Source organism: Musca autumnalis, unplaced genomic scaffold, assembly GCF_047663935.1.
Source record: "Musca autumnalis isolate F117 unplaced genomic scaffold, ASM4766393v1 scaffold_2, whole genome shotgun sequence".
NCBI lineage: Eukaryota > Metazoa > Arthropoda > Insecta > Diptera > Muscidae > Musca > Musca autumnalis.
In genome coordinates this window covers 185,517,030-185,544,451 of record NW_027411755.1, presented here as the reverse complement: position 1 = coordinate 185,544,451, position 27,422 = coordinate 185,517,030, and the positions used below count along the sequence as shown (strand labels likewise).

The 27,422-nt window shown below is 33.8% G+C and overlaps 1 protein-coding gene across 41 annotated transcripts in view; it reads left to right on the top strand.

Annotated features, from left to right (window-relative positions):
* The window catches only part of Nhe2 (Na[+]/H[+] hydrogen exchanger 2), a 323,901-nt gene that overhangs the window by 293,719 nt on the left and 2,760 nt on the right, over positions 1-27,422 (top strand). For 11 of the 41 annotated variants that reach the window (XM_073970366.1, XM_073970364.1, XM_073970363.1 and 8 more), the window contains one exon: positions 11,955-12,628. The exons of the other annotated variants lie outside the window; for them this stretch is intronic. In XM_073970366.1, the coding sequence (XP_073826467.1) occupies positions 11,955-11,988 (34 nt within the window). In that variant the 3' untranslated portion in view covers positions 11,989-12,628. Of the gene's footprint in view, positions 1-11,954; positions 12,629-27,422 lie in introns of those variants that run through there. 41 annotated transcript variants of the gene reach the window in all.

Here is a 27,422-nt window from a genome sequence, read left to right as displayed (position 1 = left end):
TTTTGTAATTCGAATTATTTTAATTGTAATTCGAGAATTCTATTTGTAATTCGTAACATTTCACTTATAATTCGAGAATTCCAATTGTTATTCGAAGTATTCCATTTGTAATTCGAATTATTCCATTTGTAATTCGAAATGTTCCATTTGTAATTCGAATTATTCCATTTGAAATTTGAATTATTCCATATGTAATTCGAATTATTCCATTTGTAATTCAAATTATTCTATTTAAAATTCGAATTATTCCATTTGTAATTCGAATGATTTCATTTGTAATTTCAAATAAAATATTTCGAATTACAAATGGAATAATTCGAATTACAAATGAAAAAATTCGAACTACAAATGGAATAATTCAATTTTCAAATGGAATAATTCGAATTACAAATGGAATAATTCGAATTTCAAAGAGAATAATTTGAATTGCAAATGAAATAATTCGAATTTCAAATGGAATAATTCGAATTTTAAATAGAATAATTCGAATTACAAATGAAATAATTCGAATTTCAAATGGAATAATTCGAATTACAAATGAAATAATTCGATTTCCAAACGGAATACTTCGCATTTCAAATGGAATAATTCGAATTTCAAATGGAATAATTCGAATTACAAATGGAATAATTCAAATTATAAATGGAATAATTCGAATTACAATTGGAATTCTCGATTTAGAAATAAAATGTTACGAATTACAAATAGAATAATCGAATTACAAAGGAAATGTTACGAATTAAAACTGCACAGAAAAAATTTAGCCATTTGATAAAAAAATTCAAAGATTCAATCAAAAATTTATCGATTTTTCGGCGATAAAAAAATTGTCGTATTGACAAAATTCGATAAAATTATTTGATCACAAAGTAAAAATACAACTGATAAAATATTTCACATATTGGCAAAAATATTTTTCAAAATATTCCACATTGTGCTTGATAAAAACAAAATATTTTCTTGATGAAAAAAATTGTTGAATACATTTGTTTTCAATCGATAAAAAAATGTTCATATTTACAATTATTTTTTGTTGTTTTTTGTTAAATACAAACCGAAAAGCCAAATTGGTCGAGAATGGTTCGATATTGATTTTAAATTAGATTAAAACTATTAATAAGCTATTACGGAAAGCGCATATGTCATTTTAACAAATAAAATTAAATAATGCATTACTGAACTTCAATGCATTTGGTGCGGAAACTTTTTTCGCGATAGAGAAAAAATGACACGGTATTTCATAGTAGTTTTTCGTGCTCTACGGGGCTATGCGGTGGTATATTTGATATTTGCAAAAATTGCAAAAAAGTTATAACCCTAATGTTTATTGGTAGCTATTCTAACAACCACTGAATGCTGTTACAAAATTTGGAATATTTTGATACATATGTTTGTCAATATGTGAAATATTTTATCAGTTCAATATAAAAAAATCGATAAATATTTTAGTCAATATGTGAAATATTTTATTAGTTGTATTTTTACTTTGTGATCAAATAATTGTATCGAATTTCGTCAATATAACAATTTGTTTATCTCCGGAAATAAATTTTTTTCTGTGTGCAATGTTTCGGGTTACATGTGGAAAAGGTGTAGTGTAGTGAAATGATATGACTTCCAAAATAAGACCCACTTACATAATTGACTATATTGGTCCATTCCTTCCGCAACACTTTCGTACTTTAATCCTAATCCACATTTTTGTCGGCAAGTTCAAATGTCCGAAAAGGGCCACAAAATTCTGAAAAGATCCTAAATACATTCGATCTGTCTGTAGATAAAAGTTTCAATTCGCACAGGCAAAGCCGACTGATACTTCTTTACTTGTCTAAGACATATTTCCTGTTCTATGTACTTCCCGTTCATAAATGTTCCCTTTCAATATTATCCATATATGTTTTCCTCTTTCATATACCTTCTTATAGAACGATCAAGGTCATTGATATTAACCAACACACATTATATTTCATTTCATCTGCATTCCATTCCAAGTGTGTATAACCCTCAAATGCTCTGTGTTATGTGTCCTTACAATATGTACCTAGTATATAACAACAAATATATAGTGAAGTTTTGATTTCAAATAAACAAAAAAAAAAAAACACAAAACTGTCAACTATAGGCTTACATAAATAAAAAAATAAAAACAAAAATAAAATAAAATCTTTAATCAACTGTTGTGTCTTCAATTGATTTTGACATTCAAATTAACCCCTCACCACCCCCCATTCACAGTGATGTTATTGAAAAAGATGAAGATGACCACAAATCGTATGATGGTGATAATGACGATGATGATGATAATGAAAATGATGATAGCATTAAGGATGCAATTGTCAACGGTGATAGTGATAGTTCTGCATCTACAGTAATAGTAGCTCCAACACCAGAATCCAAAGATAAACAATCTGCACAATCATAATGAGCACACAGACATTATCTTCCTTCTGCAGAATCACAATCACAACCACCAATAATAATTCTCAGTAATATCAACACAACTACTAGCACAATCAGCACCACCACCACAACTACTACTCCTACTACTATTACTACTACTTATATCCACTCGTCTTTCCTAAAAAATTAATAATAATACAATAACAATAATAATCTTAACTAACCCCTAATTTTCTAAAACTATTTAAACTACTTATTATTTTTTACACTTACACAAGTTTACAGGCGTTTTGGAACTGAATTATATATGTTTTCAATGAGATTTTAAAGTGAAACTTATAACATAGTTGGACCATTTTTAAGTAATACCTATTGTGGTATGCATAAATATAGCTTCAGTGATTTTTGAAGAAATTTTATTAGCTTTAATTTCTTAAATAAAACACACCAATATTGAAGCCAAAAAAAATATAGATTAAAAAATATTTTAATTTTTAAGTCAGTTCCAAATGGGACTTGTAAACTTATATTATTTATTAAACATAATTTTTTTCTTAACACATATCTACTCTTTGAATCTTTGTAGTCACATAAACTTATTGAGCTAACAGTTTTTAGTGTATTTATTGTATGTCTATTTTTTAGTTTTTTTTTTAGTTTTTAATATACTAAACTTTGTTTTTCATTATTAATAAATTAATTTTATAATAAAACATGTCGAACTAATTTATATATTTTTTTTTTATTAAAAATGTTTCTTTTTTTAATTTTTGAATGTTTAACCACCACCACTGTTTGTTAAATGCACCTTTTAATTTATTCGTTGTGTGTATTATTTTATTGGGCTTTATTGTAATATTGTTAAACATATATTATATAATATAAATGTGGTTTTTACATGTTTGCACAATTTTTATAAATAACAATAAAAAATAAAATCAAGAAATTAACAAATTAATTCTAACTTATAATAAATTAATAAATCAATTTCTTAGGTAATATTTTTTTAAGACTCTGAATTTTTAACAATATTTTTTCAACGCTCTACAAGAGGCTTGGATTTTTTAGGAATATTTTTTTCAACGCTCTACAAGAGGCATGCATTTCTTAAACAAATTTTTAAAGGCTGTACAATGGTCATAGATTTTTAAAGAATATTTTTCAAGGCTATGCCATAGGTGTGGATTTTTTAAGAACAAATTTACACGGCTCTGCAAGAGGCATGGATATTTTAAGAATACTTTTCCAATGATCTACTATGGGAATGATTCGTAATAGGCGTGATTGTTTAAGAATATTTTTAAGGCTCTTGCAATAGTCGTGGATTTTTTAAAAATATTTTTTCAAGGCTCTGCCATAGCCGTTGATTTTTTAAGAATATTTTTTCAAGGCTCTGCCATAGGCGTGGATTTTTTAAGAATATTTTTTCAACGCTCTGCCATAGCCGTGGATTTTTTAAGAATATTTTTTCAAGGCTCTGCCATAGGCGTGGATTTTTTAAGAATATTTTTTCAAGGCTCTGCCATAGGCGTTTATTTTTTAAGAATATTTTTTCAAGGCTCTGCAATAGGCGTGGATTTTTTAAAAATATTTTTTCAAGGCTCTGCCATAGGCGTGGATTTTTTAAAAAATATTTTTTCAAGGCTCTGCCATAGGCGTGGATTTTTTAAAAATATTTTTTCAAGGCTCTGCCATAGGCGTGGATTTTTTAAAAAATATTTTTTCAAGGCTCTGCCATAGGCGTGGATTTTTTAAAAATATTTTTTCAAGGCTCTGCCATAGGCGTGGATTTTTTAAAAATATTTTTTCAAGGCTCTGCCATAGGCGTGGATTTTTTAAAAATATTTTTTCAAGACTCTGCCTAGGCGTGGATTTTTTAAGAATATTTTGTCAAGGCTCTTCATTAGGCGTGGATTTTTTAAGAATATTTTGTCAAGGCTCTTCATTAGGCGTGGATTTTTTAAGAATATTTTTTCAAGGCTCTGCCATAGGCGTGGATTTTTTAAGAATATTTTTTCAAGGCTCTGCCATAGGCGTGGATTTTTTAAGAATATTTTTTCAAGGCTCAACCATAGGCGTGGATTTTTTAAGAATATTTTTTCTAGGCTCTGCCATAGGCGTGGATTTTTTAAGAATATTTTTCAAGGCTCTGCCATAGGCGTGGATTTTTTAAGAATATTTTTTCAAGGCTCTGCCATAGGCGTGGATTTTTTAAAAATATTTTTTCAAGGCTCTGCCATAGGCGTGGATTTTTAAGAATATTTTTTCAAGGCTTACCATAGGCGTGGATTTTTTAAAAATATTTTTTCAAGGCTCTGCCATAGGCGTGGATTTTTTAAAAATATTTTTTCAAGGCTCTGCCATAGGCGTGGATTTTTTAAAAATATTTTTTCAAGGCTCTGCCATAGGCGTGGATTTTTTAAAACTATTTTTCAAGGCTCTGCCATGGGGTTGGATTTTTTGCGAAAATTTTTTTCAATGGTCTGCCATAGGCGTGGATTTTTTAAGAATATTTTTTCAAGGCTCTGCCATAGGCGTGGATTTTTTAAGAATATTTTTTCAAGGCTCTGCCATAGGCGTGGATTTTTTAAGAATATTTTTTCAAGGCTCTGCCATAGGCGTGGATTTTTTAAGAATATTTTTTCAAGGCTCTGCCATAGGCGTGGATTTTTTAAGAATATTTTTTCAAGGCTCTGCCATATGCGTGGATTTTTTAAGAATATTTTTTCAAGGCTCTGCCATAGGCGTGGATTTTTTAAGAATATTTTTTCAAGGCTCTGCCATAGGCGTGGATTTTTTAAGAATATTTTTCAAGGCTCTGCCATAGGCGTGGATTTTTTAAGAATATTTTTCAAGGCTCTGCCATATGCGTGGATTTTTTAAGAATATTTTTTCAAGGCTCTGCCATAGGCGTGGATTTTTTAAAAATATTTTGCAAGGCTCTGCCATAAGCGTGAATTTGTTAAGAATATTTTTTCAAGGTTCTGCCATAGTCGTGGATTTTTTAAGAATATTTTTTCAAGGTTCTGCCGTAGGCGTGGATTTTTTTAAGAATAATTTTTCAAGGCTCTGTTATTGGCTTGGATTTTTGATGAATATTTTCTCCAATGGGAGTGGATTTTTTATGAATATTTTTTCCAATGGGCGTGGATTTTTTATGAATATTTTCACCAATGGGCGTGGATTTTTTATGAATATTTTCTCCAATGGGCGTTGATTTTTAAGCCTTTTTTTCAGGGCTCTGCCATAGGCGTGGATTTTTTAAGAACATTTTTTCAAAGCTCTGCCATAGGCGTGGATTTTTTAAGAATCATTTTTCAAGGGTCTGCCATAGGCGTGGATTTTTTAAGAATATTTTTTCAAGGCTCTGTCATGGGCGTGGATTTTTTAAGAATATTATTTCAAGGCTCTGCCATAGGCGTGGATTTTTTAAAAATATTTTTTCAAGGCTCTGCCATAGGTGTGAATTTTTTAAAAATATTTTTTTCAAGGCTCTGCCATAGGCGTGGATTTTTAAGAATATTTTCTTAAGGCTCAACCATAGGCGTGGATATTTTAAGAATATTTTTTCAAGGCTCTGCCATAGGCGTGGATTTTTTAAAAATATTTTTTCAAGGCTCTGCCATAGGCGTGGATTTTTTAAAAATATTTTTTCAAGGCTCTGCCATAGGCGTGGATTTTTTAAAAATATTTTTTCAAGGCTCTGCCATAGGCGTGGATTTTTTAAAAATATTTTTTCAAGGCTCTGCCATAGGCGTGGATTTTTTAAAAATATTTTTTCAAGGCTCTGCCATAGGCGTGGATTTTTTAAAAATATTTTTTCAAGGCTCTGCCATAGGCGTGGATTTTTTAAAAATATTTTTTCAAGGCTCTGCCATAGGCGTGGATTTTTTAAAAATATTTTTTCAAGGCTCTGCCATAGGCGTGGATTTTTTAAAAATATTTTTTCAAGGCTCTGCCATAGGCGTGGATTTTTTAAAAATATTTTTTCAAGGCTCTGCCATAGGCGTGGATTTTTTAAAAATATTTTTTCAAGGCTCTGCCATAGGCGTGGATTTTTTAAAAATATTTTTTCAAGGCTCTGCCATAGGCGTGGATTTTTTAAAAATATTTTTTCAAGGCTCTGCCATAGGCGTGGATTTTTTAAAAATATTTTTTCAAGGCTCTGCCATAGGCGTGGATTTTTTAAAAATATTTTTTCAAGGCTCTGCCATAGGCGTGGATTTTTTAAAAATATTTTTTCAAGGCTCTGCCATAGGCGTGGATTTTTTAAGAATATTATTTCAAGGCTCTGCCATAGGCGTGGATTTTTTAAGAATATTTTTCAAGGCTCTGCCATAGGCGTGGATTTTTTAAGAATATTTTTCAATGCTCTGCCATAGGCGTGGATTTTTTAAGAATATTTCTTCAAGGTTCTGCAATAGGCGTGGATTTTTTAAAAATAGTTTTTCAAGGCTCTGCCATAGGCGTGGATTTTTTAAAAATATTTTTTAAAGGCTCTGCCATAGGCGTGGATTTTTTAAAATATTTTTTCAAGGCTCTGCCATAGGCGTGGATTTTTTAAAAATATTTTTTCAAGGCTCTGCCATAGGCGTGGATTTTTTAAAAATATTTTTTCAAGGCTCTGCCATAGGCGTGGATTTTTTAAAAATATTTTTTCAAGGCTCTGCCATAGGCGTGGATTTTTTAAAATATTTTTTCAAGGCTCTGCCATAGGCGTGGATTTTTTAAGAATATTTTTCAAAGCTTTGCAATAGGCGTGGTTTTTTAAGAATATTTTTAAGGCTCTGCCATAGGCGTGGATTTTTTTATGAATATTTTGTCAAGACTCTGCCATATGCGTGGATTTGTTTAAGAATATTTTTTCAAGGCTGTGCCATGGGCGTAGATTTTTTAAGATTATTTTTTAAGGCTCTGCCATAGGCGTGGATTTTTTTATGAATATTTTGTCAAGACTCTGCCATATGCGTGGATTTGTTTAAGAATATTTTTTCAAGGCTGTGCCATGGGCGTAGATTTTTTAAGATTATTTTTTAAGGCTCTGCCATAGGCGTGGATTTTTTTATGAATATTTTGTCAAGACTCTGCCATATGCGTGGATTTGTTTAAGAATATTTTTTCAAGGCTGTGCCATGGGCGTAGATTTTTTAAGATTATTTTTTAAGGCTCTGCCATGGGCGTAGATTTTTTAAGATTATTTTTTAAGGCTCTGCTATAGGCGTGGATTTTTTAAGAATATTTTTTCAAGGCTCTGTTATAGGCGTGGTTTTTTAAGAATATTTTTTCAAGGTTCTGCAATAGGCGTGGATTTTTTAAAAATATTTTTTCAAGGTTCTGCAATAGGCGTGGATATTTTAAAAATATTTTTTCAAGGTTCTGCAATAGGCGTGGATTTTTTAAAAATATTTTTTCAAGGTTCTGCAATAGGCGTGGATTTTTTAAAAATATTTTTTCAAGGTTCTGCAATAGGTGTGGATTTTTTAAAAATATTTTTTCAAGGTTCTGCAATAGGCGTGGATTTTTTAAAAATATTTTTTCAAGGTTCTGCAATAGGTGTGGATTTTTTAAACATATTTTTTCAAGGTTCTGCAATAGGCGTGCATTTTTTAAACATATTTTTTCAAGGTTCTGCAATAGGCGTGGATATTTTAAAAATATTTTTTCAAGGTTCTGCAATAGGCGTGGATTTTTTAAAAATAATTTTTCAAGGTTCTGCAATAGGCGTGGATTTTTTAAAAATATTTTTTCAAGGTTCTGCAATAGGCGTGGATTTTTTAAAAATATTTTTTCAAGGTTCTGCAATAGGTGTGGATTTTTTAAAAATATTTTTTCAAGGTTCTGCAATAGGTGTGGATTTTTTAAAAATATTTTTTCAAGGTTCTGCAATAGGTGTGGATTTTTTAAAAATATTTTTTCAAGGTTCTGCAATAGGCGTGGATTTTTTAAGAATATTTTTTCAAGGCTCTGCCATAGGCGTGGATTTTTTAAAAATATTTTTTCAAGGTTCTGCAATAGGCGTGGATTTTTTAAGAATATTTTTTCAAGGCTCTGCCATAGGCGTGGATTTTTTAAGAATATTTTTCACGGCTCTGCTATAGGCGTGCATTTTTTAAGAATATTTTTTCAAGACTCTGCAATAGGCGTGGATTTTTAAAGAATATTTTTTCAAGGCTCTGCCATAGGCATGACTTTTTGAAGAATATTTTTAAGGCTCTGTAATTTTAGAATATTTTTTTCAAGGCCCTGCCATAGGCGTTGATTTTTTAAGAATATTTTTTCAAGGCTCTGCCATAGGCGTTGATTTTTTAAGAATATTTTTTCAAGGCTCTGCCATAGGCGTGGATTTTTTAAGAATATTTTTTCAAGGCTCTGCCATAGGCTTGAATTTTTTAAGAATATTTTGTCAAGGCTCTGCCATAGGCGTGGATTTTTTAAGAATATTTTTTAAGGCTCTGCCATAGGCGTGGATTTTTTAAGAATATTTTTTAATGCTCTGCCATAGGCGTGGATTTTTTAAGAATATTTTTTAAGGCTCTGCCATAGGCGTGGATTTTTTAAGAATATTTGTTAAGGCTCTGCCATAGGCGTGGATTTTTTAAGAATATTTTTTAAGGCTCTGCCATAGGCGTGCTTTTTTTCAATGATCTGCCATATTTTTTCAAGGTTCTGCCATAGGCTTGAATTTTTTAAGAATATTTTGTCAAGGCTCAGCCATGGGCGTGGATTTTTTAAGAATATTTTTCAAGGCTCTACTATAGGCGTGGATTATTTAAGAATATTTTTTAAGGCTCTGCCATAGGCGTGCTTTTTTTCAATGATCTGCCATATTTTTTCAAGGTTCTGCCATAGGCTTGAATTTTTTAAGAATATTTTGTCAAGGCTCAGCCATGGGCGTGGATTTTTTAAGAATATTTTTCAAGGCTCTACTATAGGCGTGGATTATTTAAGAATATTTTTCAAGGCTCTACTATAGGCGTGGATTTTTTAAGAATATTTTTTCAAGGCCCTGCCATAGTCGTGGATTTTTTAAAAATATTTTTTCAAGGCTTGGATTTTGTAAAAACATTTTTTCAAGGCTTTGCCATAGGCGTTGATTTTTTAAAAATATTTTTTCAAGGCTCTGCCATAGGCGTGGATTTTTTAAAAATATTTTTTCAAGGCTCTGCCATAGGCGTGGATTTTTTAAGAATATTTTTTCAAGGCTCTGCCATAGGCGTTGATTTTTAAGAATATTTTTTTAAGGCTCTGCCATAGGCGTGGATTTTTTAAAAATATTTTTTCAAGGCTCTGCCATAGGCGTGGATTTTTTAAGAATATTTTTTCAAGGCTCTGCCATAGGCGTTGATTTTTAAGAATATTTTTTTAAGGCTCTGCCATAGGCGTGGATTTTTTAACAATATTTTTCAAGGCTCTGCCATAGGCGTGGATTGTTTAAGAATATTTTATTAAGGCTCTGCCATAGGCGTGGATTTTTTAACAATATTTTTCAAGGCTCTGCCATAGGCGTGGATTTTTTAAGAATATTTTTCAAGGCTCTGCCATGGGCGTGGATTTTTTAAGAATATTTTTTCAAGGCCCTGCTATAGGCGTGGATTTTTTAAAAATATTTTTTCAAGGCTTGGATTTTGTAAAAATATTTTTTCAAAGGCTTGGATTTTGTAAAATCATTTTTTCAAGGCTCTGCCATAGGAGTGGATTTTTGAAGACTATTTTTTCAAGGCTCTGCCATAGGAGTGGATTTTTGAAGACTATTTTTTCAAGGATCTGCCCTAGGCGTAGATTTTTTTAAGAATATTTTTTCAAGGCCTTGTCATAGGCGTGGATTTTTTAAAAATATATTTTCAAGGCTCTGCCATAGGCGTGTATATTTAAGAATATTTTTCAAGGCTCTGCCATATGCGTGGATATTTAAGAATATTTTTCAAGGCCTATAGCAGAGCATGGATTTTTTAAGAATATTTTTTCAAGGCTCTGCCATAGGCGTGGATTTTTTAAAAATATTTTTTCAACGCTCTGCCTTGGGCGTTTATTTTTTAAGAATATTTTTCAAGGCTCTGCCATAGGCATGATTTTTTAAGAATATTTTTAAGGCTCTGCCATGAGCGTGGATTAGGCATGGATTTTTTAAGAATATTTTTTCAAGGCTCTGCCATAGGCGTGGATTTTTTAAGAATATTTTCCAATGCTCTGCCATAGGCATGGATTTTTAAAGAATATTTTTTCAAGGCCCTGTCATAGGCGTGGATTTTTAAAAATATTTTTCAAATGTCTGCAATAGCCGTAGATTTTTTAGGAATATTTTTCAAATGTCTGCAATAGCCGTAAATTTTTTAGGAATATTTTTCATGTGTCTGCATAAGCCGTGGAAGAATGTCACTGACAGATTTTTCACCTTTACCTTCCACCTCCCAAAATCTTTACAAAGTAGCACGTATAAAAAAAATAACAACGATGCAGTAGGAAAAAGCGTTCTAAAGCAAGAACATGTCTCTCCGACGAGCTGACAGGCGATCAAAGTACACAAAGTGCGCTCGCTTCAGTAATATAAAACAGTGCCTATTCCGTAGGTTGTATGTTACATTATAGGTTATTGTTGTTGGAATAAAACAAAAAAAAAAAACAATTAATTAAAATATGTTTCCTTCTTTTTTAATTGTGTACATGTGTGAAAGCACTGTGCATCGGTCTTGCTTTATCCATATCAAGACCGGGCTCTGAAGATTTTGACAATTTTACAGCATAATGGTTGCCCTTGTGGATTTGGGTACAGTAGCCATACTTACTATGAAAACTATTATTTAAACTTACTCACCCAAAAAGGTTTCAAAATTTAGTAAAACGTTAAGGAAAGAACTTATGTGGGGTTAAAAAAAATGTTCAGCGACTTAGGAAGGGGTAAAATTACACCTCTTTGTGAACTGCTAGCTTATTAAAACACAACAATTCGTGTAGGTTATGTTAGATATTCCCCTGCGATAAAAGATATAAATTTTTATTTGAAATATTAAACACAAACATTTCTTGATTTTATTTCTTAATATTTTGCACAAAATATATGTTTTGTGTGTTTTATGTTTTTGTATTTTATTTTTAATAAATATGTATTATAAATAAATTAATATTTTAATTAATAATAATAACTTCTTTTATTTTAATTATAACAATATCAATGCAATTTTGTTGTTATCATAAAATTTCCTGCAACAAAGCTCCTAAAATTCTATAACTATTCCTCCCCAACCTTTTAGAGAGACTCAGAAGTGTTTTGTATCCCTCCTGTATAACTCTATATATTAACTTATCTTTCGTACTTACAAATCCAAATAAAAAACTAAAATAATAACACGTGTTTTATTGTTGCAATAACTTCTACTAAAAATCAAACAATCCTCTTTTTTTTGTTTTTTGTTTTTCAAAACTAACCAAACTAAAAAAATTACAGTAATAAAAATAATAATTATAACAATATTAAAAACCAACAACGACAAACATTAAGAAACTCACCACATGTTTCCCGTTTTTGTTTTCTTCCACTTCCAATTTTTTTCTTTTAGTGATGAGACTAACGAAAGTACTGACAAAAAGTAATGAAACGCTTGTCCGAATGTTAAAAAAAAAAAAACATCCAAAATCCCCCCTCTAATATTAACATCGTAAACTAGAATCGCATCAAGTAGTTTGAGAACAGAGAGTAGTTTGAAATAACCAAAAACAAAACTAAAAAATTCCTTCCTTCCTTAACAAAAATAATAACTAACCCATGAAGATAATGATGAGAATTATCATGGTGGTCATTAAGAGATGGCTATTTGACGCCAAGGCTGCCGTTTAAAGTAGAATTCTTGGTGGATATGTAGCCAGGTCGGGGGACCTTTAAATTCATATATTTGGTCCTTAATCTATTTATTCTAGAGATTAAGGTATCCTCGAGAAATGAAAATATGGGGAATTAACACCAGCATGCCATCCTAGTTTTAATACCATCCAATCCACCACAACAACTACTACTACCACTGACTACTTCCATAATGTAACGAATTTACAAAGTAAAGAAACACAACCAACGTCCCTAAACTTATATTCATAATACAAAAAAATGTACTTTTAGTGTATATATTGTATATATAAAAAATATAGAATTAAACATCGCAACTAAATCCAAAATCCAATCCCTAACACAAGCAAAAATTAATAATAATCCCAATAAAAGTCAAATAATTTTTGAATGTAAGTATACCACGGAGTAAATATTTTTTTGTTCGCCTCCCCATATTAAAACTGTATGTTGTTTTGTAGCTGTATTAAAGCCATTTGTATATATTTGTGTGCAATAAGGAAACGAATAATCTTGTAAATTGGCTGTAATTATGTTTACTAAAAAATATTTTATTGGACTAACCAAAATTTAAACATTTTTATTGTAGCAGATATTGGAGTAAAATTAGATATTTTAAAGTGACATGATAAGAGAGTAGTAAGCTAAATTGTTCTACGGAGAGTTTTATTAACGTTGATACCCAAACGACTAAAACCATATTTGGGTTTTTGTTGTGTCAGATCTAGTTTGAATTTTTGGGCCTCATCTAAACATGCGTAAATATTGATTTTTTAGATCAAAGCGGGGCTATATCCCTGAAACTAATTAAAATCTGGTTTTGCCCTTTGCACCAAACTTGTAGATCGGAGCATGAAGAAAATATTTGAAGAAACAACCCACTCGAAAAACTACATTTTTTGCCTGAAAATGTAAAATAATTCAAACAATTCTATAATGTTATCCTCAAACTTCGTCGGTGTCACATAAATGTCGGTGTCACATAAATGTTCCAGCTATAAAATTAATATTCACGGTAATCTTGAAGCAACTTTTAATGGAAGGTGCTTACACCTGGGAAGTTTTTACGGATTCTCAAACTACAATGTTCACTAATGAGAAAAATCGAAAAACAAAAAAAAAAAAAAAAAACGCCGGAGCGCTTTTTATAGCTAAAAGATTCTTTTTAGCCCCATTTCGATAAGACTTATCGTTTTCAAGCAAATCGTGAAAACCTAACAAAAAAGCTAAAAATATTACCTGAACATCTATATATCTCAAAAATGGTAACACCTATGAACAAATCCTAACGGTCATTCCCCTAGAGAATTTTCACAGTTACAACATTTTCTTTAGACCCATTTTGATAGGACTTGTGGTATCCAAGCAAAACGCGAAAACCTAAAATAAACCTAAAAATGTGAATTTTGTTCACCTATGAACATTATATATGTCCTTTATTTATTTATGTAAGTTTTAACGTTAATACAATTATTATATACATAAATAAAACGTTCACGAGGAACATAGGGCATTAACAAAATCTCTCCATCTATCTCTAACTCTTGCTAGCATCTTTATTTGATTCCATGAAAGTTGGGCTGCTTCATATTCTTGCCTCATACAGCGTATCCATGTATTCCGAGGGCGCCCTTGGCTGCGGTACCCTTGGGGATTCCATTCGAGTGACGATCTCGCTATTTCTGATGGGGGTCGTCTAAGCGTATAACCGATCCATGTCCACTTTCTCTTACGTATTTCGATGGATAATGGGCTGCAGTTCGCCATTTGCCATAAGGATTCGTTTGATATCCAGTTGGGCCAGTAAATGTGTAATACTTGTCTGAGGCAGCGGTTCACAAAAGATTGTAACTTTTGTTGAGTTGCTTTTGTAAAGCTCCATGTAGTACATCAGTAAAGTAAGACAGATTTGACGCTGCTGTTGAATATTTTGAGTTTTGTTTTCTTGGATATGGTATTGGATCTCTATGTTTTATATAATTTCATAAAAGCTGACCGCGCCTTATTGATACGATCGTTTATATCTTTCGCTGATATTGTGCATCCAAGGTAATTGAACGACGTAACATCTTCAATACTTGTTCCATTGATTGTCATTGGCCTTGCGATTTCTTAACAGATACGCATTAGTTTAGTCTTTGTGAAATTTATTCGTAATCCGACCTTATTTGCGTTTTCGGATAATTTCATATGTTTTGCTTCCATCGCGGATAAGTTGTGTGTCAATAGACAGATGTCATCAGCGTAATCAATATTACCAAGGAAATTGTTTAAGTTCCATCGTATGCCATCAGGAACTTGTGAGTTAGTTTCTTCTATTACCCACTCCAAGAGTATTATGAATAATGTGTCTCACTCACACTACGCACGATCGTCCCGGCCTAAACCCCGCTTGCTCTTTACGTAGCGTCTCATCAATCGTAGGTTGGATTTTTTGTAGAATTAGAGTAGCCATAATTTTGCCGACGGAGTTCAACAATGTTATACCTCTCCAATTTTTGCATAGTGTTAGATCACCTTTTTTGGGGATAGTGAACATGATATTGCTTCTAATGGCAAACCCTAGCTGTCCACCAAAATTCTGCTTTGTGGGAATTTTTGCTATTCGGAGTCGATTTATCCACGTCAGTCTGTCTATTTGGCTGTTCGGATCGCACAATAACGGATAAACCTATTCGATCCAAAATTTGGCCCCTAGTATTGTATCCAAACTTCGACCAAGTTCGTAGATGGACCATATCGGAGCTACCCCTCAAGTACCTATCCCACAAAAGTTTCGCAAAAATGATGCGCATGGCAACTCTCGAAGGGAGTTGCCGATTTGGTCCATACACTGCATATCGTAATATTTCTACCAGACATAGATCATTTATCTGTCTATTCCTTCCAGGACCTCCGACACAAAATTTTGGAAAAGTGAAGTTTAAGGCCTGCTCTCAAATGGCTTTGGCATTTTTGTAACAATATCGTAATATTTCTAAGAATCTTAGACAAAGTTCAAAGGTGGTGTCTATCGGCCCACACTCTCCGGTATATGTCCCTTTAAACATACCAATTTTTTTTATCCGATTTCGGGTACGAATTTGGAGCGAAATGTCGGAAACAAATTGCCCTTTGCCCAACAACCAACACCGTCACTATGCCGTCTCTTTGTGTATGTACCCAGCAAACCAATCGTACCAACATCTTAACGAAATCGGAACAAAATTCGGACGATACGTCCGATGTCTGATCCGAAATCGTAACGATATCTTAACGAAAGTTGTATGAAGTGGTTGACATAATTTCGGAACGAAATGTCGGAGCGGCATCGTATCGATTTCGATTCGATTTCTTAACGAAATCTGAAGAAAATCCTTGGGAAATTTGGAAAGGAAATTTCTTTCCGACATTAGTTCCGAAATCGGTACAAAATCTGAACTATTTCCGCTCCGACAAATCGTTTAGAAATCGGAACGAAATCTGAACGACGTTGCTTCCGACACGTTTGAACAATTTCGTAAAATCATTCCCGTTTCTAAAGGATTTTTTGGAAGGGAAATAATTCAGATTTTTTACCGATTTCGCTCCGATATCGGAGCGAATGTCGGAAATAAATTTCCCTTCCGAACTTCAGATTTCGTACCAAAATCGATCCGATTTAGCTCCGACATTTCGTTCCGAAACTTCATTCAACTTTCGTTAAGATTTCGTTACGATTTCGGATCCGACATCGGACGTAGCCTCCGAATTTTGTTCCGATTTCGGTACGATGTCAGTACGATTGGTTTGCTGGGTATGTAACAAGTAACACACCAGAAGGGGGTTGGTTTCGTTTTGGTTTGCTGTTGAAAAACAAAGTGCTTGGATATAAAATTCGCATATACAATTTGTAAATATTTTAAATATAAATGCAAATACCAAATGCAAGTGCCAAAGGGCAAACAGAAGGACACGACAATTGAGTTTAGGATAGTGTTCAAATAAAATAATCAAACTATGCTCTCATTACGGTTAAAAATATGCTCCAGAGAGGAAAAAGAACAGCAAAAATAAAAATATATGAAATCGGTCCGAGTAGGATTGAAACCCGCATCCTTAGGTACGCGGAGCAAGTGAAGAACGTTTGAGCTAACTCAGGAGATGGGAGTGGCTTTGCTAATTTTTATCTTCGTACTTTTACTCTTAACATACGAACCAATATACTACTACTATGAAAAAAGACAAATATATGAGAACGAAAACATTTACCAGCAAACAATTTTAAAAAGAATATACTAAGGCTGCAGTTTATAACATCGCAACATTCTAATTTACCACACGCTTTGCGATTTGGTTACGCAACAATTCATGAAGAGGATAGTTCGAATTTAACGATGCAAAATTTTTATATCCTCGGCCTTTAGGGTAATGAGGGTATATACATTTTAATACGACCAAAAATGTGTTTCATCGAAATAACGGTTTTAGACCCCAAGTATGTTTGAACGAAATTGGTTTCCGACAATTTGGAGTCGATTTAGCCATATCTGTCCATCTGTCTGTCTGGTGCGCACAATAACTCTCGAATGGATCAACCGACTCGTTCCAAATTTTGCACTTCGTAATATTTTGGCCAAACTTAGTTTAAGTTCGAATATGGACTATATCGGTCCACTTCTTCGGATACCCCACACAACATTTTTCGGAAAAGTGCAGTTGTTGTAACAACTTGTATTCGCTGCCCTCATTACGACGGTACAAGTTTTTTCAGGGGCAAGTCCATACTTCCTGAGAAAATGGATGCAGCGCACGATAACTCTCCAACATATAAAACAATTCGATCCAAAATTTGGCAGTCGTAATATTTTGTCCAAACTTAAATCAAGTTATAAGATGGACCATATGGATCCACTCCTTTTGGTACCTCCCCCACAAAAGTTCAAAACTTCTCGCTAAAATAGTGCGCACAATAACTCTCGATATCGATATTTCTACGATGCATAGATCTGGGGCTCTATAGAGGAAAAGTGCAGTGTAGGACCTCCTCTCAAATTGTTTTGATTTTTCTTGCAAGCTGTTGTACTCAAAGCCCCTATTACGATAGTACAAGTTTTTTGATTGGCAAGGCCAAACATCCTGCTAAAATGACTCAAAAGCTTTAAAAAAAAACCCTACGGCCAGCAAGTGTAGTGCTTGGTGCGCACGAAAACTCTCGAACCGAATACTGTGTTGCACTTTGCATATCGTAATATTTCTTCGAATATTACACAAAATTCAAATGTGGTGCTTATAGGTCCACTTCTTCCGGTACCTTTCCCACAAAAGTTCAAAAATATTCCCTAAAACGGTACGCGCGATATCTCATAAACGGAGCAACCGATTTGATCAAAACTTTGGATCTCGAAATATTATGTCCAAACTGTTCGAGGATCATTTGGAATTTTTTACCAAAGGTACTCCTAGTGTCCCTGTTTGCGGCGATCATATGTTTTTCGTGGGCAATTCCATGCTTCATGACATAATGGTTCTAAGGTCTAAATTATATGGTGACTAACTGAAATGACTGATGGGGATATCTATGGAGAGGAATGTTTCACCAAATATGACCCACTTCCAAACTGCACTATGTCGGTCCATTCCTTTAGTTACCTCCCCCGCAAAACTTTTGGTCTTTAATCTAAATCCATATTTTTGTCGGCAAGTTAATATGCCCAACATTCTGAAAACCTCCTAAATACAAAAGATTTCTTTTTTTGGGAAAACATTGTGTTTCACTTCACACAGGCTGAAAGTATATCTCTGTCGGCAAAGCCGAATGATACTTGTTTACGTGTATTTTTTTTTAATTTTAAAACAAAGTCTCTCGCTTAAGGACTAGTTTTATGTGCACAATAATCCCACAAAAAAAGATGAAGAAGTTAATTTTTTGATACATCGGTGGCTGTATTAAAGTTTAAATGAAATGATTAGAAAATTGAGTACACCCAAAGCCCGATACATCAAAACATACATTTTGAAACTCCCCAGAAAATTTTAATTTTTTAAGATACTAGGTTGAGGAAGTGAGGCACCGATATGTTACTTTTTAGAAGAAAATGTTTCTGTTTGTAAACGTTTACTTCAAAAAATATCTGCTACATTAAAACAAACCAAAAGTAATTGATGTTCTGTACAAATGAGCTTTAACACTAAATAATGGAATAATGAAAAAATATAATTACTACAAACTAAAACAATAAAACACGTTTATTATAATTTAATAAATTAATAATAGTAATTGTATAGAACTAACCCCCACCCCTAAATAAAAACAAGAATTTAATAAGTCTAACAAAATTGTATTGCTTTTCCAAATTAACAACAAACAAAATGAAAACAATAATAAATGCATGTAATGTAGTTTTTAGTTATTTTAACAAAATAAGTTTAAAAAAAATAAATAAATAAAAAATAACCCCAAATTGCTGGATATTAATAACGAAAGGCCATAAAGCGGTTAAAAACCAAAGAGGTCATATAAGAGACCTCTGCTACTAACTTGTAACGATTTTTAACGAAAGCCAAAAAATCGTTTTACAGTAGTTAGAAAAATAATATATTATTTAGTTGTTTAACACTTATAAAACTAATATGATATTATTGCTTGAATTTACTTAACAAATATTAAATATTATAAATGTATGTATGTATGTATCAATTAATAAACAATTTATTAACATCTGATGCATGTATGTATTTATGCTACGTATTTTAATATTTTTCCTTCTTGTTCTGCTGCTGCTGCTTTTACTTTTAGTTTAAATATACACACATATATTTTTCTCTTTTTTTCTTTCAATAACATATATTATTTTAACACAAAAAACCGATGTCATAAAAATACAGTGGAACCTTCATATAATGGGCAAAAGAAAATCTCAAGTACCTGAATCTTATGAATTTATATTTCCAAACATTGCCTTTTCCTTTTTAACAAACAATAAACCATTTAGTCATTATATAAAGGAGCTACTGTATTTGTTTATTTTTTTATTTCTTCTTTTCTTCAAATCTTTGATAGTTAAATTTACTGATTTCTTCCAAACGCACTCTATGCTTTAACACTTACACACACATACACCTTAAAAACAAAACATAACACAAGCTTAACTCAAATCCTAACCCAAAATTGCTTATTTTGAAAGCTTTTTTTATAAATGCAAACTAATTGGTTATTTATTCGTGTTATAATTAACAGCATGAACATCTACAAGTTGCTGAATATTATCCTAACCTTCGGTTAATATTTAGTAATCAGTATTTGTTTTCTAAATTGTGTATACTAAAATTTAAATGTATTAACAACAACGCTTAAGTTTTTGTTTATTTAGAATATTTCTGGGCAAATACTGCACAACAAGTGTCAATTATTTTCTTTAAAATTTTTTATTACTCAGGTTTGTTAAGAACCCAGCTGTTCCCGACTATAAAAAATATATTACAAAATTTACACATATTTTTAGGCAATCGTTTTTGTGCGATATCATTGTAAATGGAATTTTCTTCTATAAACAATTGTAATTTGTATTGTTCAAATCAGAATTATAGTACAGGATTATTACGAAATGTTACCTAATTCTGTGTTTTTACGGAAAAGTTTAGTAAAAGTGAGCGAAATGAGAAAACAAGGGTTACTAGAAGAATTTTTCTCAGCAACATTTAGCAAGTTTGATCAGCTCTTCTTCAATCATCTGTGATGGTCAGTTGGTCAATGTTTGTTTGATTTTTGTCGAAAAACACTACAAATATTGCGATTCAGTCATTTATTAAATATTTTATTAATATACTAGCAATGTGCCCGCTACTTCGTATGCGCAAAGGATATAAAAAGAAACAAATAAACAATATTTAATATGGAAATGGTGAACACTAAAAATTTCGCTGTACTTATACCAATTTTAATAAACATTTATTTTTAAGTACTGTTCGCAGCTTTTTAGTTTTATTTTCAAAAAAAAATCAGCCATATCTCACCCTTACACAACAACAGCGAGCCACATTGTTTGAGGCTTTTTAATCAAGGACTTTCTGCGGAGGTAAAACAAATAAAGGCAAGACCAATTTTAGTACCATTTAGTATTTTTCATGGCCTTATAGTATGATTTCCAATACCATTTCAGCCATCAGCGACCCTCATACCAAATTTCAGAATTTGTACGCATAAAAAAATGGTAACCAATTTAGTAATTTTCGTACACCAACCCAATTGTAATATTTTACATATAAAACATAAGTGCGAATTTCCGAAACCTCCTCTTAAAATTTTAAAAATTCCTACTGACCCTTTCAGACAATAACAAATTATATAAAATTCAAAGCCATCTCCATATCTTAACCCCACATACCAACAGTGACTTTAAGAACAAATTTTAGAATTCCAGCTCTGTTCCTAGCCCCGATACAACATTTAGACCGCTTTAGTACTTTTCGTAATTTTTGGTACGAATTTCATAAAACACGTTCATATACCAACGTTACACCCCAATAATCACCCTCACACTCCAACAATCACAAATACAAATTCCAGCTCTGTCCCTACACCCAACAACAAATTGAGTACCATATAATAATTTTCGTATACTCATGGTACGTGCATCGACAATCACGTATCTTAACCCTACACTGACGTTAATACAAAATAATAACAGTAATCTTAATTCCAAATATCAGAATTCCAGCTGTATCCGTTCGTCCAACACCAAATTGTACCAAATTAGTACCATTTACTACTCTTCGTACCCAAAGTACGATTTTCCAAAACTGCCTTAACCCTTCACTTTCACAATAATCTTAATTACAAATTTCAGGATTCAAGCTCTATCCGTAACCAAATCCAAATTGTACCAAATTTAGTTCTTTTCGTACCCATAAGTATGAATTTTCAAAACTCAGAACAACAGGCCAACATTAGTCATAATTTCAAATTTCAGAATCCGTACCATTTAGTTAACCCAAATCCAATTTGTACCAAATTTAGGACCATTTAGTACTTTTTGTACCCATAAATACGAATTTCCAATAGAACCTCAATCCTACACTCCAACAGTAATCTTAATTCCATATTTCAGGTTTCCAGCCCTATCCGTTCACACAAGTCCATATTGTACCAAATTTAGTACCATAGTACTTTTCGTACACATAAGTACGAACTTCCAAAACCATTTGTTTATAATAACACCAATTCCCAACCTTGATTCCCATACCAAATTTCAAAATTCTAGCTATATTCGTCCAATATATACAATTGGTACTAAATTTAGTAACTTTTAGTACTTTTCGTACACTTATAGGTCGAATTTCCAAAAACCCTTTGGTACATCTTTCTAACTCTACATCAGTGACCCTCGTTCCAAATTTCAGAATTCTAGCTCTTTCCGTTTGCCGAATAGCAAGGATACCATATTTAGTACGTTTTAGTACCTTTCGTGCCTTATATGACGAATTTCCAAAAAAGCCGCCTTATCTCACCCCTACACATCAACTGAAACCCACAGTCAACATTTCAAAATTTCCAATACGGACCCAATCGATCCACTCCTTCTGGTACCTCCACACAAAATTTCGAAAAAGTTCAGTTTAGGACCTGCTCTCGAATCGCTTTGATTTTTGTTGTAACAACTTGTATTCACTGCCCCCCTTACGATAGTACAAGTTTCATCAGGGGCAAGTCCATACTTCTTGAGAAAATAGCCCAAAAGCTCTAAGAAACTGCTATGGGATCATGTATAGTGGATGGAACGCACGAACGGATAACCCGATTTGGCGGTCCAAAATTTGCCAGTCATAATATTTTGTCCAAACTTAAATCAAGTTATAAGTTGAACCATAGGGTCCACTCCTTTTGGTACCTCCCCCACAAAAGTTCAAAGCTTTTCACTAAAATGGTGCGCACGATAACTCTCACAGGCAGTACCCAATTTGTCCATGCTTTGCACATCGTAATACTTCTACGAGACATACATCAGGTAGGGATTTGGACTGTACATGTCAACTCCTTCGGGTAGCTCCCACACCAAATTTCGGAAATGTGCAGTTTAGGACTTCCTGTCGAATCGTTTTAATTTTTCTTGAACATGTTGCACTGAAGGCCCCTATTACGATGATACAAGTTTTTTGAGTGGCATGTTCATAATGCTTGGGAAAATGACCCAAAATCTGTAAAAAAAAATATTCCTACGGCCAGAATTTGGTGTGGCTGGTGCGCACGACAACTCTCGAACCGAATACTGCGTTGGTCCACACTTTTCATGTCTTAATATTTCTTCGAATATTAGATGAAATTCCAAGGTGATGCTTATAGGAACACTTCTTCCGATACCTCCCACACAAAAGTTCGAAAATATTCGCTAAAATGGTACGCGCGATAAACCTCAAAACGGAGCAACCAATTTGGTCCAAACTATGGATCTCGAAATATTCTGTCCAAACTTAATTTATGTTCAAAAGTGGGCCCTATCGGTCCACTCCTTGGGGTAACTCCCACACAAATGTTCAACATTTTTGCGCGGTTAAGGGTCTGTTCGAAGATCCTTTGGAAATTTTTGCCGAAGGTACTCCCTGTTTACAGCAATATAATGTTTTTCGTGGGCATGTCCATGTTCTCTCTCCAAAAGCTCTAAATTATGTGTTGATCATCTGAAATGACTGGTGGGCCCGAAATCTATCTTCCAAAATAAGACCCACTTCCAAAATGGACTAAGTTTTTTGGGTAAAAATTGTTTCGATTCACACAGGCTGAGGGTATATCTCTGTCGGTGAAGCCGACTGATACTTTTTGACTTGTTGTTTAGTTTTATAACCTCGGCCTTTAGGCTAAAGAAGGTATATACATTGATACGTACAAAATGGTGCCTCATTGAAATAACGGATTTCGTCCAAACATACCTGGTTAGATCCCAAGTATGTTTGGACGAAATCCGTTTAATACAATTTGGAGTTGATTTAGCCATGTATGACCGTCCGTCCGCCCGTCTGTCTCACTGGCTGGTGTTTCACGCGAACGGATCAACCGATTTAGACCATATCGGTCTACTCCTTCAAAAATGTTCGCTAAAATGGTGCGCACGATAATTCTCGAAGGAAATGACCGAATTGGTTATAATCGGTAGATCTGCGTCTCAACCACAGGTTGATAGGTCGGTCTGTGGTATACTATGTGGCGCCAATGTGGTTCGAGAACTTGTCACCAGTGAAACATCTGCATGAGGAGTCGAAGATTCTTCCAGTACGGCAACACAATGGCATGGTCTCATTGCAGTACCTGTCGGCTGTTACCGTGAGAGCCATCCCGATCACTATATGATGGATATAATTGTCCCTCACAGGCATGTCAGGAGGGATCTTCATGATACAAAGAGAGAAAACTCCAACGGGAGAACCACTGGATCAGCATGCATATGAAGCATGATGCATTTGTGCAGGCAGTTCAAAGGTACAGTGTGAATGCCTTACACGGAGACAACCCCTCTATCGCAGCAGAAGAACGCAAGCTACCAAAGCAAACACGAGTGGTTTTACGCCAAATATGAGCTGGAAGATGCAGCCGCCTAAATACTGGGCCCAAATTGTTGGCACAAATGTGCTACATGTAGATTGGGACCGCACAACACCCTGCATGAATGCCCAGCTAAACCCACTCACCTGCCTCAAGATTCTAAATGGACGCATCGTCCAGGTTTCAAAAATTTTCAGGACACAAAGGAACCAGATGCAATTCGTCCGTTTGTCCGGCTGTTTAACATGTTAGTTCTTGATTTGATCCGAACATTTTACTGAAGGTAGTCCTTGTGGTCCTGATTACAATGATATAATTATTTTTCGTTGGTAAGTCATCCAGAGATCATGGCCCGAAAGACCTAAAAACCTGCTGGAACTAATAAAAATGATTGATTGCACGATTACTTACGAGTTAAGTAAACCGATTTGGTAGAAAATATGCAAATATTTTCTCTTCGAAATGTACGTTAAGGTTCAAATTTACGTCTGATCATTCCTCGGAACTCCTTCACAAAAATTAAACATTTTCCCTTATAAGCAGTTTAAGGACTGTTCGATGATCGTTTACAAATTTTCACATAAACTACATAGTTATGAACCCAATTACAACGATGTACTTTTTTTTGGTAGTCAAGTCCATGCTTCCTAGCATAATGACCTGAAAGCTCTAAAAAATCCTTTTGGAACTCCCTCACAAAAATTCAAAATTTTCCTTTATGATCGAGGATCGTTTTAAAATGTTCACCTAAAGCAAATTTTGCGGTACTGATTACAACGACATAAGTCCATGCTGACCTGAAAGCTCTAAAAAATATTACGGTGACCAAATATAATGAGTGGCGGGCACGGCATGACTCCCTAACTTAGATTGTTATGTAGGGTATATAAAGTTTGTTGTTCCGTTTGTAACGCATTAAAATAATCATTACGTAAGCGGATGATTGTACGATCTTAACGTCTACCTTCTCTGTGAAAGGCAGAACTCCTATTTTACTGATTTTACCACCGTTTTCCACGCGAGGAATATGCTAATATCCGTCATTGGGTCTCCGGCCACTCAGTTCACCACACGGAAACTATAGAGATGAGCACAGAGTTGAATGTCCTGGTCGATGGTAGCAGAATTCCGATCACTTACCCCCTGTTTTTGTAATTTTTTTTTTCTTCTCACACGAATTGTCAAATTTTGTAGATCGATTTACTCGCCAAAGCGCAAATGTAGAGCGCTGATTTTTATATGAGGAACTCTTAATAAATATGGAACGCGTCTACGAAAAATTAGGTATGTATGTCATCTGGGGGCAAAGCTATGGATGCCTAAATTATTACGAATATAAACGAACGAACAAAAATTTGTTACAAAAACTGGGGGTAACTACCCCAAGTTTCGGGGGGTAATATTTGACAGTATGTTCACGTCGTCCGCATTGAATTTGAAATAATCAAAAATTTTGGAAAGATGCATCTTCTGTTTGCAGGTAGGTTAAGTTCGATGATAGGCTATATCGGTCCACGTTTTGGTATTTTGACGTTTTTATTCACATTTTCATACCGAATTGGCTATAGTTCGGCATATAGGGTTCCCAGTGGTCAACAAACTTATATTCCAAAAAGTATGGGCATAGGTCCATGTTTTTGTATAGCCTCCATATATCAGTATGTCCCGATTTTCGGTATTTTGATTAATTTAGCTACAATTTTAACCAAACTAACTGTTATTTGACATTTGAGGTTCTCAGTGATTACGAAACTTCACCACCAAAAATCGTCAACATAGGTTCATGTTTTGGTTTAGCTCCCATATAACGGTACCTCCCGATTTTCGGTATTTTCATGATTTTAGCTACAATTTTTAACCGAACTAGCTGTGATTTAACATTTAAGGTTCTTTGTGGCCACGAAACTTCTCCTTAAAAAATCGTCGACATAGGACCATGTTTTGGTACAGACCCCATATAACGGTACCTCCCGCTTTTCGGTATTTTGAGGGTTTCAGCTACAATTTTAAACCGAACTAGCTGTAATTTGTCACTTGAGGTTCTCAGCGGTCACGAACCTTCTCCACCAAAAATCGTCAACATAGGTCTATGTTTTGGTACGGCCCCCATATAAACATACCTCCCGATTTTCGGCATTTTAAGGGTTTCAGCTACAATTTTTAACCAAACTAGCTGTAATTTGACATTTGAGGTTCTCAGTGATCACGAAACTTCTCCGCCAAAAATCATCAACATAGGTCTATGTTTTGGTATAGCCCTCATATAACGGTACCTCCCGATTTTCGGTATTTTGAAGGTTTTAGCTACAATTTTTAACCGAACTAGCTGTTATTTCACATTTGAGGTTCTCAGTGGTCACGAAACTTCTCCACCAAAAATCGTCAATCGCCATGTTTTGGTATAGCCCCCATGTGACGGTACCTCCCGATTTTCGGTATTTTGAGGGTTTCAGCTACAATTTTAAACAGAACTAGCTTTGATTTGATATTCTTAGTAATCATCAAAATAGGCTCATGTTTTGGTATAGCCCCCATATGAAGTTACCTCCCGATTTTCGGTATTTTGAGGGTTTCAGCTACAATTTTAAACCGAACTAGCTGTAATTTGTCACTTGAGGTTCTCAGTGGTCACGAACCTTCTCCACCAAAAATCGTCAACATAGTTCATGTTTTGGTATAGCCCCCACATAACGGCAACTCCCGATTTTCGGTAATTTGAAGATTTTAGCTACAAGTTTTTACTGAACTAGCTGTAATTTGACATTTGAGGTTCTCAGTGGTCACGAACCTTCTCCACCAAAAATCGTCAACATAGTTCATGTTTTGGTATAGCCCCCACATAACGGCAACTCCCGATTTTCGGTAATTTGAAGATTTAAGCTACAAGTTTTTACTGAACTAGCTGTAATTTGACATTTGAGGTTCTCAGTGGTCACGAAACTTCTCATAAAAAACGTCAATATAGGTCCATGTTTTGGTATAGCCCCCATATAACGGTACCTCCCGATGTCCGGTATTTTGAGGATTTTAGCTACAATTTTTAACCGAGCTAGCTGTAATTTGACATTTGAGGTTCTCAGTGGTCACGAAACTTCTCCACCAAAAATCGCCAACATAGGTTCATGTTTTGGTATAGACCCCATTAATCGGTACCTCCCGATGTTCGGTATATTGAGGATTTTAGCTACAATTTTTATCCGAACTAGATGTAAATTGACATTTGGGGTTATCTATGGCAACTGAGCCAAATCGCATGCAGAAATCTTCAAAATATTTTGTAAAATATCATTATACCCTACACCACCTTGTGGTAAAGCGTATTATGTCTTTGTGCATTAGTTTGTAACATGCAAAAGGAAACGAGATAGATCCACAGTTCCTTTTAGGAATATACATAGAATCACTTTCTGAGTCGATTTACGCATGTCCGTCTGTCCATGTATTTTTGTAAATATAGTACAGGTCGCATTTATTGTCCGATTCGCATGAAAATTGCGGAAGATAGTTTTTTTGGTCAAAGGACGAACGCTATTTATTTTGCTAAAAATCGGTTCAGATTTGGATATAGCCCCCATATATAACTTTGCCCGATTTAAGGCATTTGGTGCACGAAACACGCTATATATGTCCGATTTCAATGAAATTTGGAATGTGCGACGGAATTTAGTCTAGAAATAAGTGTGCAAAATTATA